Genomic DNA, 17,048 nt, shown 5'->3' on the forward strand with positions numbered 1-17,048 from the left:
AGGAAGTCTAGTAGCTCCCCACTATTCCAACAGAAAACAACAAAATCTACAGCAAAAACCCAACTACAAAAATGACAGCATCTATGGTTCCCATCGCTCAACAATATTGTCTGCATTTCTGCACAACCTGATATTTTTAAACAAACTGTGCTGGCCGTTGTTTATGCCAAGTTTGCCAGTGAGGCTGCTATTAAGATAAAAGTCAAAAAGTAACACAGCTGGAAGACTTATCTGTGAAGATTTATATTCTCTACATCTCAAGAGTGGCAGTATAATGCTTCTTACAGTCCGAGGAGAATTTAATCAATGTAGGTGTTTCTATAAACAGTGTGTTATTTAAATGCATAACTCTAAGAGTGTTTTATGGTCCGGTTATGCCTAAATGGACCAATTTATTTTAAACACAGAAATGCACCACTGGACATTAATAACACTAAGCTGTGGGAAACAGCTCTGAAGAGCTACTGTCTGCTCAGAAAGACAGAGGCAAAACAAAGCCAGTATCTTTGACATACACGTGATGTAAACCCTGACAAACTGGAGCTATTCTCTCCAGTACCTGCATTAGTGATTTGCATCTGCATTTTTTGGACAACTATCGATATTCCACCACCTATAGCTAGCTCAGCTACGTACCAGTAATGCTTTATTCAATTATAATATTAATGCAATCACACAAACCTTCTGCCATCTGCATTCATTCTGCTGTCCATTGCTTTACATGAAAAATTACAGGTTAATTAGCAGAGACAAAAAGTTTCCTGAGTCTTGGCAGTAACACTTCTCTGGTTTGGGTTTCAGTGTCACCCGCTGGATGTCTCACAAAGCCACCAAGACTAACAAGCTTACACTGAATCATTTTTCTAATAGGAAATTGCCAAGTTTGCATCTCAGCTCATTTAATTTGCTAATGAAACCCAATCTCCCCTCAAAAGGGGAAATATCTTTTCAAAAGGAGACAAACGGGCTTAGCAGCGTGGGTAAGGTAATAGCATAACAAAAGCCAAACCACCCCAGCTTTATTATAAGAATTAAGCCCAGAATTTTTTATTTTAAACATTCACAAACTCTTTGAAATTTTTACCTACATATTACATTATCAAGGCAGAGGCAACTGAACTATTAGAGCTTCTGGTTTACCCCTGCAGCAGATGCTTTCCTGAATGTGTGCCACATTAACAAAAACCCCACACCCACAACTCTTCCAGCCTCTCCAGACCCCTCATTCACCTCCACCCAGAGACGAGACAGCCCGACTCACGCTGCTGTTGGCAGTTCTCCATCCTCCAGTGTCGCTTTATTTGGTGCTCAAACAAGCAAGAGGCACTTTAACATAGAAAATAAGACAGATTATAGCACTAGACAAACTAGATCCCATTTCACTTGGATCCGATCGTATTGCAACGTCCAAGGAAGACAATATGTTTATCTGCTTTATTATAAAATTATGTTCCACTCTTTAAATCGAAGAGACAAGCTCATGCCAAGTTTCCACTATCTAAAGACCTACAGCAAATAAAGCAGAAAAAAAAAAAAGAGTAAAAATGCCACGCTATTTACTAGCACTATATATCTTCTCTCATAGGAAAATTAAAAAAGATTATTTCAGACACATACACAGTACAAAAGTTATTCTGGCTCTCAAGCACAATGGAAATGTCTGTTATTACAAATGATTGTTCATCTATAGTTCTTCAGCCTCTTCCAAAGTTTTCCTGGAATAGTTTAACTGCAATCCATAAGTAATCTGTTAGCAATCGATTTATAAGTAATTTAGTATCTGCAGTTTCAGGCAATCACTTGAGTGCTTTCAAAATGCGTAACAGAATGTCAGAGTGACATTTTTAATGCCGCCTGGATATTTATATTGAGTGCCCAGAAAAAAAGCCAAGCAAACGAAAGAATTTCAGCAAACAGAATTACAGCTCAATTGACTACTAAACAAAACTTCCCCTACAATGTAAAATACTAGAATTTAAGAACGGTTTTCCTCTGAGCCTGAAAAGTTATGAATTGATTTAAGCAAGAGTCACTTTCAATGCTATTGGGAGCTGCTTGCTAGAAATTTCGAAGACAATCCTGTCTACAGAGTTATGTTTCAATGCCCTATAAACACTTTTTACCCTAAAAAGAAATAAAACCAAGCCAAAAACTGTCAAAGACACATATTTACTTTTTTAAATCAGGAGGAAGGGCTAGACCACTACTACAGAGCCTGCAGTTAAAAAGCCCCTGACACGCAGGAAAGCTAAATTCTCCTACTAATGCCATGCAAGAAAAAAAAAATTATCAGAACTTTTTTATTGACTTAAAACAGGTTTTACTGCGAGCCATAACAAGTTGCCAAGGTAAATATAGACTTCTTTAAAATTATGAATAAACCTTCTTCAAACTCAGTGGTTTTCAAGGATTATTATATTTACATTTAAGATTACAAAAAGAACTTGCCCCAGAGAGTTCTGCAGCAGGCTGCTGAGCTTCACAATTAAATTAATTTAACTGACTGTTAAGAGAATATAAATGCGGGAATGGCAAGGGGTCAAGGAAAAGTTAAGTTTTGTTCGGGAAGAACCATTTTCATTGACATCAGTTTTCTTGGAAGCAAGGTTCAAGTTATTCAACCTGGAGCAGAGGGAGCACGGAGCACAGCTGGGTGAAACCCACCAAGAGGGACGTGGCTCCGGTGCCAGCCAGCACCCAGGGGCTCCAACGCTTCCTCCAGAAGGCAGAGCTGCTCACACCCTTTGGCCACACGTCAGCTTGGAGTGCTGTCACACAGCAGCACAACAGTGGGTTTAAGGAGTCCGAAGTCCAGGCGGGGTTAAAAGCAAAAACTCAACTTTCAAGTCATAGATGTAGAGCTCTGAGAGCTTGTTCTGGAGCTCCCTCTATGGTTAGATACTACACCGTGTTAAAGACACTGCAACAGCCTCATAACCAATTCTACTCCAAATGAGAGCATGTCCTTGCAAGAGAGATACCATCAAAGTCATCTCCTCAAACCTCTGCACACTAGAGAAATAGACGCTTTCAAGCTGCAATCGTAAAAGGATGGTGGGAAGATAAGGACATGTTAAACACAGGAAGATAAACTGAAGAGGCACTTTACATACACACCTTTGGGAGCAGGAGCAGCAGCACCACAGACAGTAAAACCTCTGTTATGGTGAATCATGAAATGGAACAGACACACTGATGATGAGAAATTAACAGTGTTGTCTATTTGTAAAGAAACAGCAACTCCACCTAATTTATTTAAGGCCATTAACACGTCCCACTCTTTGGTTGACCTCTTAAGCTGCTCTAAGCATCCCCCTGTCTCCTTGCTAGAGCTACCCTGTTCACAAAACCCCACAGCATTGCTCCATCATCACTGATGCCACAAGCTGCTACACAGGCTGACACCTCTGGATTGTTATGTGCTGAATCAGCATTTGCCAAAGTTTGCAAAACTCTTTGAACAGGTTCTCCTGAAATTTCACTCTCAAAACCAGCATCCCTCCACAAGCTCTAGAGGACCCTCACATGGAAGAAGCTTTCAACACGGAAATTCCTGTGGAGAATTTTCTCCTCTCCCACAATAACGAAAGGTTCAAAATCAGATGGCCAAGGAAGTCTTCACAAGGAAAGCCAGAGCCAAAAGTACAAGCCTTGCCTATGATGGCCATATTTTACCACTGCTGAGCCCTCACTCAGCACTTTCCTCAGTCCTTGAGCAAACATCCGTGGTGGCCAGGCTGAGTCATCTCCGACTGCCTCTGCCTCCATACTGTCAGACTACCCACATCAGGGGGAATGGACTTCTGTGAGAATCCATCATTGAGAAAACATTCTTTTTCTTCTCGTCATACTTTTCCAGGAAGGCTCTCCCTGCCATCTCCCTGCTTAAAAAAGCATTTTTAACCCTTTTCCAGGACAAGCTGTGAGCTCTTCCACAGACTATCAGGGATCAAAGCCACATCATTCTAAATCTTAAATCCTATGACAAGGCTAGTAGTTTCAGTAAGCTTTTCTATTTGAGGGTAGAACAGATTTCAACTTGAATGTCTCAGAACACCACCACACAGTTTATTCAGTTTTCCTTAGTGAATAAAGCAGCACTAAAGGAATACCAAGCCTGAAGAGATCCTAGCTCCTCCTACTGTGCCTTGCTGGAAGCATGCAGGGTATTTCTCATTTCATAGGTGTAGCCCTTGATTTGATGCATCAGTTCTGAAACAGACTTGTGTTTTCAGATACCAGCTTACAGCCAGATCAACTTCTAAAGCAGCACGTATGTTTTACCAACCCTTTGCTAGAGTCTCCCTCCCCAACGCTCTGTGAAAAAGCCAAAACAGACAAAGAAGAATCAACAAAAAACCCCATACTAGCTAGAATCATCTTATTTGATCAGCACAGAAACTTGTGGAAACTGTGCACAGCTACACCAAGTGCAAGACTAAAAAGAACGGCTTGAAACTTGGACCTCGGAAGGGTCTCTCTTCTCTGCTGCCAGAGAGCACTGACCTAAGAGTTGTAGCTCCCTCCAACCAAAAGACATCACAATAAGCTACCAAAAATATCAAAGCAGGTTGAGAATACATATCATCGCCCACGGTAGGTCCGAAGTAATTTTCTAGAAGTTAAAGATGTTTCCTTACTTTTCATGGTGCCCTCCTCCTCTTCATCTTCTGTGTTTATCACCATTGTACCCAGCTGGGATTCCAAGGTGCCGTCATGTTCTATCATCGTGTTGGCTCCATCACTCATTGTGTTGACAGCTCTTATGGTACCAGTTTCATCTCCACTCGCCCTCACCATGGTACCTGAATCGGTTTCATCTTCTTCCTACACAAAGACGCCACAAATACATTTTTACTGATGGTGGTGAGGTCCCACGAAGAGTGTCTGTATTCAAGGACACTGGCAAGTCTTACTAATTCAGAGATTTTTTACAAATACACACAGAAGCCATCGACTTTTTACATTTATACACTTAATTCTCTCCCTGTCATCTCCAAGCAGGTAATGAAAAGTCTTCAGACTTTTCTGTCAGCTTGATAAATAAGAGAACAAATAAGTAATCAGCAAAAGCTTCTCAATGCAAATTGTATCTCATTTCTGGTGACCTGTCTGTAAGAGTACATTACAATAGTCATCCAATCATTATTGTTTGTATTTATGTTGCTAGTTTTAAGTTGACCTAAACCCCCTATCTCAAATGGTACAGTTCACTGAGGAGTCATTAGTTATTATAGAATTGTCTAGGTTGGAAGGGACCTTTAAGATCATCTAGTCCAACCATCAACCTAACTCTGATAAAAAAACATCACTAAATCATGTCCCTCAGCACCACAGGTCTAAGTCTGAAGCACACGTGGCACACTGAAGAAAAAATGATCACCCTATTTTTTAGGAGTTTGTCTTTAATATTTAGGTAGTTTTACTTGCTGTAAACTTCAGAAGCACTGAAGAAAAAAAAGAACTGAATTTGCAAATCTTTAAAAGGAATTAAATTCTCAAAGTCTAGTCATTGTTTTCAGATGAAAATTACTTCTTTTCTGAACAGGTACTAATATTACAGAAGTTTGAATTATTGCTGTAAAGGCTTAAGAGACTGACTCTGCAGGAAAACACGGGCTCCTGAAACAAATTCTGGTAGGACAACTTCCTGGCCAGAGGTAGTAGCTTCATTAGGTGGTGTGTGCTTCACCAAGTATATATTGCGACTGCGATTTCATGAAGAACGAGGTCAACATTTCCACAATCTATTTCATTTTCTGGAACTGTGGACCAGGTATTGAACTACAACAACCCTCCCCAGGTTTACAGCAGAGTTCTAAGCACCTCACCTTGGATGAGATGCTCACGTTTTGCTATAAGTTCACAGCTCTTTATGCGTGACCATGGGCTTACTGATCTGTGTTAGTGCTATAGGGAACACACAGGTCTTGTACATCAAACTGCAATTCTCCATCTCAATGTCATTGAAAGAAAGAAGGACACCCCTCCACATCCTGGTGTTTCATCTGCGATTTCATGAAGAACAAGGTCAACATTTCCACAATCTATTTCATTTTCTGGAACTGTGGACCAGGTATTGAACTACAACAACCCTCCCCAGGTTTACAGCAGAGTTCTAAGCACCTCACCTTGGATGAGATGCTCACGTTTTGCTATAAGTTCACAGCTCTTTATGCGTGACCATGGGCTTACTGATCTGTGTTAGTGCTATAGGGAACACACAGGTCTTGTACATCAAACTGCAATTCTCCATCTCAATGTCATTGAAAGAAAGAAGGACACCCCTCCACATCCTGGTGTTTCATTCATTTTATCTGTTCTGCCAAGGGTGTCAATGTAATTTACTTCCCAACCTCAAAACCAATAGCAAGAGGAGAAAAATACATGTGATGTTAATGGAGGAAAAGTAATTTTATGTGGAGATGAGTGGGTGAGAGGAAGTAATAAATTTGTTAGCTACACATCATTTAACAAAGGACTAGAGCAGAAATTTCCACAGCACTTGGGAAGTGCCTGGGAACACTTTCCTCCTGGCAGGCAGAGAGCAGAGAAGATTCAGGGAAACACACACACCGACAGAAACCACTCAGCTCCACTACATAGACACCATCTCTCAGCAGCCTGACTCCAGATCGGTCAGAAATGAAGGACAGAGGGCAGGGACAACACTTGTAGAGTCAACATCATGGCAACGTGATTGATAAAGTTACTTCCACATGGAACAAATAGGCACTCCTGAACTGGAAAACCAGACAAACAATGTCTTCAGCATAGATACAGTGGACCATGCTATTCAAGTCTAGCTTCTGAGAAGGTCTCTGGCATACAATGCCTTTTGTTGCCCGTTTCATTTATTCAGCTTGAAGCAGGCAGGCTCAAAAAACAGCTTTCAACATGCTTTCCATATTCACATGCTGGAATCACTGAAACAAGGAGCCCAAACTTAAATTCACAGCAATCCCCTGAACACTTGCCATGCCCTCACCTCAGGCTTCTGCCGGTTGCTCTTGTGTAGTAGAAAGTTTCTATAAGGGGGGTTCTAAAGCACAACAACAGTAAAACAACACAACATACTCATATCATAGTGCATCACACATGATATTATTATTTTATACAAGGAGAACAGTCTAAGAACTGAATCTACAATGAAAAATTCTCATTACTGCATAAATAATATCCAACTGGGAAAAACGTATCAAGTGTTGTGCATATGCTACTTTGCAGGCTTTTTCAATCACAAATCTCTAACTACACTCTAAGCTAAGCAGCAAGCCATCCACGCTGGCTTTCCCACTCAAATACAAACATTGAGCAGAGGCCAAGCCTCAGTTTAAGCAGTCATAAAGTAGAAAACTCAAGAACTAGGTCAAATCCATAGGCAATTGGACAAAATATTGCAAAACCAAAACCCAAAGCAGCTAAGCCTTACGAAATGAGCAAGAGTTTGGACTTAGTACATTGTTGCTATTAAATACTCACTGAATTTTCTTCATCATCTTGATCTAGCTCACGCTGTTGTGCTTCTTGACGTTTCAGCTTGATATCCATTGCTTCGTTAATCAAGTCTCGCAGGATTGACACTCCTTTGGCACTTTTCACAAATGGATGCTAAGAAGTATTTTAAAAACAAATAAGCACCACATCCGAACCAAGATATAACAGTAAAATGCTGTTACTATGGCCTACTTCCAATGAAAATTAAGGTTTAACTCCCTAAGTTACTAAAATAAAAGCCCAGTATTTCTGTTTTGACCCAGGAGGAGCATCTCCCACCCTCCAAACATGCTCCAGAGGCACCAGTGCTGTGAGACCTTGGGCTCATTCCCCTTGCTAAACTCTATTTCTCTCCTTCACAGCTTCGCTGTCAAGAACCAATTACACAGATCATCACCACGCCTAGACCAACAAATCACTTTCATTTAGCCTCCCCTTTTTAGCATTTTAGGAGGCAGTTTCTTGGCAGCGCTGGTGAGAATTTGAAAGTAAAAAAATTTCAAAAGCCAAACAAACAAACAAAAGTGACCCAGAGAAGACACAGACAGGAAGCTGAAGTTAGACCGGTTCTTAGAGAAGAACTGAAAAGCTGAAGTTGATCTCTTAAAATGAGCTATTAAAAAGTAAAATCTGTAGCGAGCAGGAACGGCAAGAAATGAAACCAACATGTCAAGAGACAGGCAGCGCTGCCTTCCCCAACAAGCCTTCTCTAGGGCTTAAAGTTCCTGTAAGAAAAGGCAGACCTGCAGCAGCTGCGTGGCGGTGGCTCGCTGCTCTGGGCTCTTAACCAGACACTGCTTGACAAAGTCTGTGAAATTGTCTGACCAGAGCTCTGGTTTCCGGAATGTTGGAGGCGGATTGGTAGGAATCATGAAGATTGCCTGAAAAAAGAAAAATATTCCAGATTTCAGTTTCAAGCTTTCTAACAATACAACACAGATACACACACAAACATATGCTGGTACTAATATTCCAGATTTCAGTGTCAAGCTTTCTAACAATACAACGCAGATACACACACAAACATATGCCGGTACTAAAGAAGGACAGATATTTCAAGTTTGCTGCTTCTTATTCCAGATTTCAGTTTCAAGCTTTCTAACAATACAACACAGATACACACACAAACATATGCTGGTACTAAGGAAGGACAGATATTTCAAGTTTGCTGCTTCTGAAGAGTTTGTGCCAATATTAGACACAAATGTGCTCAGAGGGATCAAGCAGCCAGAAATCAGACTTTTCTCACTAAGTATTTACACTTCTGTCTGACCCATTATATACCTCAAAAGGTGTGAATCTGCTGGTTTTAAGTCTTAAAAATTTGTGCTTACATTAAAAAAAAAAAAGAGCTTTGGATAATACAGCTGAAAATGCATTTCTTCACACCCAACACAGGGAGCTTCAGCTATGTCTTAACAGAAGATCATGATTTTCCTGCCCATGCAGATTCTCCTCAAAGACCTGTTTTTCATTTAATCACCAGTACAAAGAACTGACAGAAAACAAATCATTTCCTCCAAATTAAAAGCAAGATGGCACGTTGCTATGTTATTCAGCCAGCTGTAACAGCAAATCCTTTCCATACAGCAATACATTTCCAAAGACCACAGTCCTTACCCTCATAGGATGAATATCTGCATACGGTGGTTTGCCTTCAGCCATTTCTATTGCAGTGATTCCCAGGGACCAGATGTCTGCAACACAATTATACCCAATTTCTTGAATCACTTCTGGAGCCATCCAAAATGGGGTCCCTATAACTGTGTTCCGCTTCGCCATGGTGTCCTGAGAAGAGAAGCAGGATAAAGATCCAGACAACGGTAACTATATTAGCCACAAACATTCATTAATGAATTATCACCCTAATTATCTTTCACTTGCACACACGCACATTATTAGATTCAGCAAGGCTGGGATATGGAAGGCTGCAAAGAGGAATTGAAATGCGCTTACAGAAGTCACAAATATCCTGAAGAAAACAGCAAGTGTTATTGCAACCCGTTACTCAGGTACAGCAGCTTCCACAGAGGAAGCTCTGCTCTACTGTGTTGCTGTTCCAGTATCTCATTATGTTGATGTAAAGTGCTAATAACCAGTTTAGAACAATTTCTCAAAGTCTTCACAAGCACACCACACTCGCATGCAGGTTAAAAAGATAAGCTGAAGAGCACACAACCATTTTGGGTTTACTTACTGTGAGTTGTCCTGCCACTCCAAAATCTGCAAGTTTAGCATGTCCCTCTGTATTTAGCAATATATTTCCAGCTTTGATGTCCCTGTGTATTTTCCTCATAAAATGCAGGTATTCTAGTCCTTTCAGCGTTGATTGCACTATCGTAGCAATTTCCTCTTCTGTGAGCTAAGGAAAAGGAGAGTTACTGCCAACCTCCCAGTTGCTGAGATGTAACACTATTGTGTTTCAGTCTATGTTTTCCTGAGATTCGCTAATTACCATTTAATTGCCTTTACTAAAGGTTGCCATACTAATGGGAAATCAGTTAGTGACTTACAGTATTATGTAGTAGAATTAGATTACAAGCAGCACACATATACACATGTACCATATTTCATATACCAAAATCCCTTCTCAAACATTAATTCCTATCCTGCAATAACCAAAGTAAGGAAAAGTAGAAGCTGTTACTTGGAATCAGCCTGGGTTTTCTGAAAAGTCAACAACTCAAAATCTGCTCCACCAACTACATTATCCAGGTAACGAAAACTCAACCAATGTAATCAGTTTTCCCATTTTCAGAGGAACAAAGGACTTGGATCTCAAGCCACGGCCAATGGTTGTGTCAGGCCTTGAACACCAGGAGAATTATGCCCAAATTACTCCACTTCCTTGAGTGGCTGGACACCCACACTTCCCATTATGCATTCAAAGGAGAAATGACGTACAGTTTTATTTCGTAATCGAATAATATCAGAGACGGATCCAGCGCCGCAGTACTCCATGACTATCCACAGGTCGGTGTTCTTAAAATAGCTGCCGTAATATTTCACCACATGAGGACTATGAAACGTGAAAAAAGGAGAAGAAAACAAAGGGTGAAATATCAGTACCCAACATAACTGAGTAACCAAAATACACTGCAGAGTCCCTACGTATGTTTTAGAAACTCAGAGTTGAAGGGGCACTGGAACCCTGATCAAAAGTATCCAAAACAATCTGAACTCACCCAGGGCTACTGCAATCCTGCCAAGCCCCTGCCCCACAGCGCTGCTCATCTGACCTGCTGCTAAGGCAGTTCAGAGCTAAACTCTCTGAAAATAAAGCCTACAGAAATAAGGAGCAACCAGCCTTCAACCTGGTTTAGCTCCCTGAACCGCATTACGGGGTCAGTGCCATGGCAAGCAAGAAGGGAGGACACGGGAATGAGAAATGGACCAGCCCCTGGTAAAGCTGCTGCACAGCACCTGTAACCAAATCAAACCACTAAATAAGGTCCAGAGTTTGCTGGAAAATAGCTATAATCTTCATTAAAAAGAATGTTCCCCCACTACCACATGCACCTACTCATTTCTACAATTTAGTTGAGGATGTATTTTAGGAATGCACAACAACCTAAGACTGTCATTCACATCTGGCTGCCCAAAAAGCAAACCAACTCGTAAAGTGCATTGGGCAGAATTTGGATCTGTCCTCTGGAAAGGTAAAGCAGCAAACAAACGGACAGACCATTCCTGATCTTATGGGAATGGAGCAAAGGAACAAAAGCGTGCTTAATCTGTTCTCTGCTGAATATTTTCTAATGGAAAACTGTAAAACTATAAATTCAGTCACACCACACAGTGTGCCTTAACGCTTGCACAGAAAATGAGATGCTCCAGTGATGAACTCCCTCAAAACTAGCAAGTCAGTCACACCGCACAGTGTGCCTTAATGCTTGCACAAAAAATGAGATGCTCCAGTGATGAACTCCCTCTGCTGTTCATAGCTGTAAGCTCTCATTTTAGGCCTTACAACGTTAATATTTAATTTCTTTTAAGAAGGAGACACATAACAATGCTTTCCAAGTTATGCAGTAAGACTTTTTCACAAACAAATTCTTTTAAACTGACGTTTTGTTGTCTGCCACCCAATCACCTTCATTTAAAGATAGTGAAAGTGAAGTGCAACAGAGTGACCGGGACCTTAGTTTTATATTGCTAATGTAACTTATTTTAAGTGGTTTTCCATGCCTGAGGTCGAAAGTAGTGTTTCTTAAGGCGAGGTGCCTGATACCAGGTAAAATAGTGGATTTTGAACTTTCAGCCCAAGACACACTTGGAGAGGGGGCCTTCTGCACCCACGAGCTCTTCGTTAGCGAAGTTAGTACAACATCTTTGCCCACAAGGAACATGCAAAGACAACCCAGAGGGCCAGCCCCCAGCTGCAAGAGCTGCCAGCGAGTTATTCTGGGGATGCTCAGATCAGCAGCGAGCTCGTACCGCGCCAGAACCTGCGCAGGCAGAAAAACAGCCAGGAAGGACAACTCTGCCACCCGAGCAGATGACAGCACGTCCATTACGCACATGCACGAGCAGCCATGCAGCAGCAGCTCTCATCCGCGTGGCCCTTAAAAACAACCAAAAATCCCTCTTCTAGCAGTTTTCTACGTCCATATCAAAGAAGTCACCACCCCTCTGGGCGCGGGAGATGCTGCTGTAGCACACAATCAAGTTACCACCGTCCAACAAGCGACGGGGCGTGGGGGGAAGCGCGGTCACTGCTCACACGCTTGGCTCGTTGCTGGCAGCGAGTGCAAGGTTATTCCACTCAGCGTAACGCTCTCTCCGTGGAAGCTAAATTCATATCATCTTACCTTTGCCTGGGTTAACACTACCCAAACGCTCAGTTAACATCACTCAGTTGATATGAGGTAACTTGATGGTACAAGTCCAGCCTTTTAAAAAACATTTAAGGCAACATCGTGGCTTTTATTTGATTAAATGCCAGATCACAGACAATACTTTTCTTACATAGTGATAATGGGGTTTGCTCTATACATTTACCTGTCACATTGCTGCATTATGGAGATTTCCTTTATAATCTCTTGCAGGTCAGATTCCACAGGAACTTGTTTAATTGCAACTACTTGACCCGTTTCTTTATGAATGGCTTTGAATACACTGCCATAGGAACTACAAAACAAAATATTAAACAAGCACTGAATACAGTAACATTTTAGAAAAGGAAATACTACAGTTTTGCTTTTTGCAAGTGCAGACATCAGGTAAAAGTTAACTACCCTGCTAAAAATGTTTTATATTTTAATGTAAATAATCAGTCCACTAGCTTTTAAACACTGTAATAATACAAATAAATCACAGCACACTGTGACAATCAGAAATAAGCCAAGCACCATTACACTGCTCTGAGCTTTGGAAAGGCCCTTTACACAAATCCAAATACAATTCTCCCTTTTTGCAGCAACAGTACCAGCAGAGAATCAGTAAGAACTACAGCTCTGGTCAGAGAGGTTTGCTAATTCTTGTCAGATATTATCTATCTTATTTCCAGCTTCTTTACTTACAGCAGCCAGGCAGATTTACAGTTCAGCTTTTTCAAATGAACTGCTTAAGAAGGCAAACATGTCACTCACCGAGCGCTCCCATGCTGCTCTGCCCTACCAAGTGGCACAATGCAAGACAAGTTCATTTCCACCACACTGATCTTCCACAAGAGGTACCAGGGATGAACTACAAAACCTCTTGAGTTCCCACAGAGCCCTATCAACTCCAGGCTGGCATTTTTCAAGTGTGCTGACTCCCTGCTGCTGAGCCGTAAGCTACTGTTTGGATTAAGGTATCTTACTTTTGGGAAACCAAGTCTTTATTCTCTTACTAACCAAACACACTCACTATGTCAGTACGTACCTTTGCAGTAACAGGATCATGACAGAAGTGAAAAAAAATCAGAACACATCCCCATTACATAGATTTGTTCTTAGAGAAACATACATTGGGCACATAGAACACATACCCTTCTCCAAGCTTCTCCAAAACATCAAATACTTCTTCAGGCTGTTTGGTTAAACTGTCTTCATCTAACTTCTTCAGCTGCCTGCAAGTGTAAGAACAGAGAAATTATGACACTTAATTTTATGTCAGTTTGGGCTTTGTTGAGACAGAAGAATAAAGAGTGCCACTTAAATGTACACAAGGCTTAGCATAAAGTAAATTGTTTGTGAAGTAAGTTTATTTCACCTGACCAGGAGACCAAATATTATTAGCATCCAACAGCAAAAGAGGACTGGGAACTACACAGAACGTAATTTGATCAGGTACACAAATTTACAGTTCCTCTTGGTGGAAACACATCTCAGAATCTCTAGGCTGGTGGTCAAATCCCAACACAGCACCGCAGAGTCTCGCAGCTATTGGACACATCTGCTAAAGGGCAATATCTTGAATGGAAGAATAAATATTAAGGTCACGCAAAAGGGAACATCATCTTCCCTGATGCCTGAGAGCACGTGTGGAATACATTTGTTGGGAGGGAGGAAGGAGGCAATATTGATCTTGCCTGGACATTTTTAACATCAGAAGTTCGGATCTTAACTTTGAGGGCCTGGGCATACACTAGGATAATTCCATAAAGACAAAAAAAAACACCCCAAAACTGATAACCTGACTTTTTCAGGATAGTAATACTGCTTGGCTCAACCCCCTTTTTAAACGCATTGCTACCACAGTATGTACTGTGATCTTTTGCTTCGCCCCCCTCACCCCCGGTACAACTTTCAGCGAGATTCTGTACGTAATGCAACAAGATCAAGCACATTTGTTTCAGTCCATTGCTACCGCACTGGAGAGCGGTTCACCAGGAAACCTCCTGAAATAGGTAAAGATTACATAAGAAATAAAAAGTTCTCAAAACAAAGTATTTTACTGTCAAACAGTATCAAACAGCCCACAAACAAACGCTCTTTCATTTTCACAGAAACTAAAAAATAAAAATAAATCTGAAGCAACAACAAAAACCACAAAAACCACCCAAACAAAAAAACCTCCAAATTCCCCAAACTGGCTCACGCAAGCTTTTGAAACCCAGAAACTTGTTAGTCTTGGAGTTTTCAGAACTTACTGGTCTCACAGCGAGCAGCGCTTAAAATGAAACATGCGCAGTCACCTACAACTGCAAATTACTACTGAAAGCACTTACTGCTGCTGTTAAAGATCCCGGCTCCAGGATGGGCATGCTAATTTTGATACTAAATATGTATTTTTTCCTCTCCAATTTCCTTAGAAAGAGTGAGCAACCGCTCATTGACCCCCAGCTATTATGCACAAAAGCGGTAGAGGAGAAGCAGCTGAGGCGTGGAGTACGAACAATGGCTTCCTGAAGCAAAGGAAACATGATAAAGAAGCAGACTCAGGAAGTGGTGAAATACTGAAAGTAGTCACTAGCTTCCCTGCAAAGACAAGTGTTAAACAACACAATGTCACTTGTCCTTGTGAAAACGGGGAGGTGTGGGAAGAGGAGAAAAGGGGAAAAAAAATATATATGTATCAGTGATCACACAAGCTGCCATTTCCAAGGAGCCCAAAAAGTGGCGATGCAAGAGGCAGATCCTTCTTGCTGAAGTTGAGACCTAAGTGCTAATTAAAAGAAAAGGAAAAAAAAAGGTAGCTTTTCACATAGCCAAACACAATAGCCAGACAACTATTGCACTTGCATCAAACTCCTTCATTTCTGCTGCAGTCCAGGAGTGCAATCCCTTGCCCTGTCCTGTTTGCCCAGCGCAGTCACTGCTGTCAGACACCCTCTGCCTTTTTACTGCACCTTCATCCAACACGGATATAACAGCCACACAAACCCCATCTCACCCGTGCTGTTATTCGCATCTAATCAGAATCACCTTCCAGGCATAGGCAATTATAGAATAAATACAGAAGGGTGTTTTTTTTAGGTAGAAGATACGTTGCTGGGTGTTGATTAACACAAAAAAGGCCGTGTCGCTGAAGCCCAGAGCCAGCAGCTTCCTTTGGGCAGCCCAAAGGCCCCAGCTGCACAGGGGCGATAGCGCTCCGAGTCCGTGTCGCTGAAGCCCAGAGGCAGCAGCTTCCTTTGGGCAGCCCAAGGGCCCCAGCTGCAAAGGGGCGATAGCGCTCCGACCGCCCGCCGCTCCCTCCGGTCAAAGCCCCGCCGCCCCGCTCCGCCCCGCCGCTCGGGGACCGCTGGCTCACGGCTTCGCTCGGAGGTGGCCCCGAAGCCCCTGGCCGAGCCGGGCTCGCCCCCCGCCGCCGTGCCCGGGCCGGGAAGGCAGGCTGTACCGAGAGGGTGAGGGTCACCAACCTGCACGGAACTCACCCAAAGGAAAGAATAAGCTCCCGGAGGCTCTGTCACCACCGGGACGCGCCTCCCGCCTCTCCTCCGGGCTCCGAGAGTTCAATTTAAGCCGGTTTTCCACCACCGGAGCTCGGCGCTGTCACCGCCCGGCGCTGCCCGGTTTCACCCCGCTAAGAAGCGACCGACGCCAGCGGCCCCAGCCTTCCGCCAGCCGCTGCGGGGCGGCGTGTGCCGGCCGGGCCCCGGAGCGGCCGGCTGCCCCTCTCCCACCCGGCTGCCCCGCTCCCGCCGCCTCAGACCCCGCACCGGCACCTCTCAGACCCTGCACCGGCAGCCCTCAGGCCCGGGGCGCGCCGGAGAGAGGAAGGCCGCAGCGCACACAGACAGGCGGACCGGACAGCAGCACGCCCGGTCCCCACAGAGGATGCGCACACACGCACACGCCCCCCCCTCCCCTCTCCCCGCTGCTCACCGGCGCGGGTTCCGCAGCTGTACCGTCTCCATGGCGCTGCGGGGCGGCAGTCGCTGGGTCGGTCTCCCCCCTCACTCCTCCATGGCAGCCCGCCGCTCCGCGCCGGCACTTCCGCCCGCCGCCGGAAGCCAGCGGGGAGCGTCCACCCTGCGCGAGGGGGCGTGGTCTCCCCAAGCCCCGCCTCCCCTCCCCGCCGGAGGGGCGGGGTCTATTCGGACCCCCTACATGGGAGTCTGCGGAGGGGGCGTGGTCTGACTAAGCCCCGCCCCTGGTGCCGGCGGGAGGGGCGTGGTCTCTCTCGGTCCCGGCCCGGCGCGACCATGGCGGCGTCGCCTGGTTCCCTGCGTCGGGCCGGCAATGAGGAGTTCCGCCGCGGGCAGTACGGGGCGGCCGCCGAGCTCTACACCCGCGCCCTGGCGCTGCTGGAGGCCGCAGGTACGGCGTGTCCCCCGGGGGGGACGGGCGGGAGGGCGGCGGGAGGACCCCGGGGTGAACCTTTCTCCCGCTTGTGTCCCGGTACAGGGGAGGCCGCCGCCGAGGAGCGCAGCGTGCTGCTGGCCAACCGCGCCGCCTGCCGCCTCAAGGACGGCGCCTGCCGCCTCTGCGTCGCCGACTGCAGCGAGTGAGTGGCGGTGGGACCGGGGGGCGGCGGGACCTGGGACCGGTGGGACCGGGGTGCGGAGGGACCGGGGGACCGGGGACCGATGGAGCCGGGGACTAGTGGGACCGGGGTACGGCGGGGCTGGGGATCGCTGGGGCCGGGAGGCGGTGGGACCGGGGACCGGTGGGACCGAGGAT

General features: G+C 44.4%; 2 protein-coding genes across 4 annotated transcripts in view; one reads left to right on the forward strand and one right to left on the reverse strand.

The window, feature by feature from the left end:
* The window catches only part of STK4 (serine/threonine kinase 4), a 49,119-nt gene extending 32,744 nt beyond the window's left edge, over window positions 1-16,375 (reverse strand). The window contains exons 1-10 of one of the 3 annotated variants that reach the window (XM_014941277.1): window positions 16,251-16,375; window positions 13,469-13,549; window positions 12,499-12,627; window positions 10,402-10,516; window positions 9,695-9,859; window positions 9,118-9,285; window positions 8,241-8,378; window positions 7,483-7,611; window positions 6,989-7,042; window positions 4,641-4,827 (exon numbers count right to left, since the gene is read on the reverse strand). In XM_014941277.1, coding sequence (XP_014796763.1) covers window positions 4,641-4,827; window positions 6,989-7,042; window positions 7,483-7,611; window positions 8,241-8,378; window positions 9,118-9,285; window positions 9,695-9,859; window positions 10,402-10,516; window positions 12,499-12,627; window positions 13,469-13,549; window positions 16,251-16,282 — 1,198 coding nt within the window. In that variant the 5' untranslated portion in view covers window positions 16,283-16,375. Of the gene's footprint in view, window positions 1-4,640; window positions 4,828-6,988; window positions 7,043-7,482; window positions 7,612-8,240; window positions 8,379-9,117; window positions 9,286-9,694; window positions 9,860-10,401; window positions 10,517-12,308; window positions 12,390-12,498; window positions 12,629-13,468; window positions 13,550-16,250 lie in introns of those variants that run through there. The other 2 variants (XM_014941280.1, XM_014941279.1) reach the window with 2 other exon arrangements.
* Window positions 16,376-16,532: 157 nt separating this feature from the next.
* The window catches only part of TOMM34 (translocase of outer mitochondrial membrane 34), a 6,361-nt gene continuing 5,845 nt past the window's right edge, over window positions 16,533-17,048 (forward strand). Inside the window, exons 1-2 of the mRNA XM_014941228.1 lie at window positions 16,533-16,685; window positions 16,773-16,872. Of these exons, the coding sequence (XP_014796714.1) occupies window positions 16,571-16,685; window positions 16,773-16,872 (215 nt within the window). The 5' untranslated portion in view covers window positions 16,533-16,570. The remainder of the gene's footprint in view (window positions 16,686-16,772; window positions 16,873-17,048) is intronic.

The sequence above is a fragment of the Calidris pugnax genome, unplaced genomic scaffold, assembly GCF_001431845.1.
Source record: "Calidris pugnax isolate Ruff unplaced genomic scaffold, ASM143184v1 scaffold55, whole genome shotgun sequence".
NCBI lineage: Eukaryota > Metazoa > Chordata > Aves > Charadriiformes > Scolopacidae > Calidris > Calidris pugnax.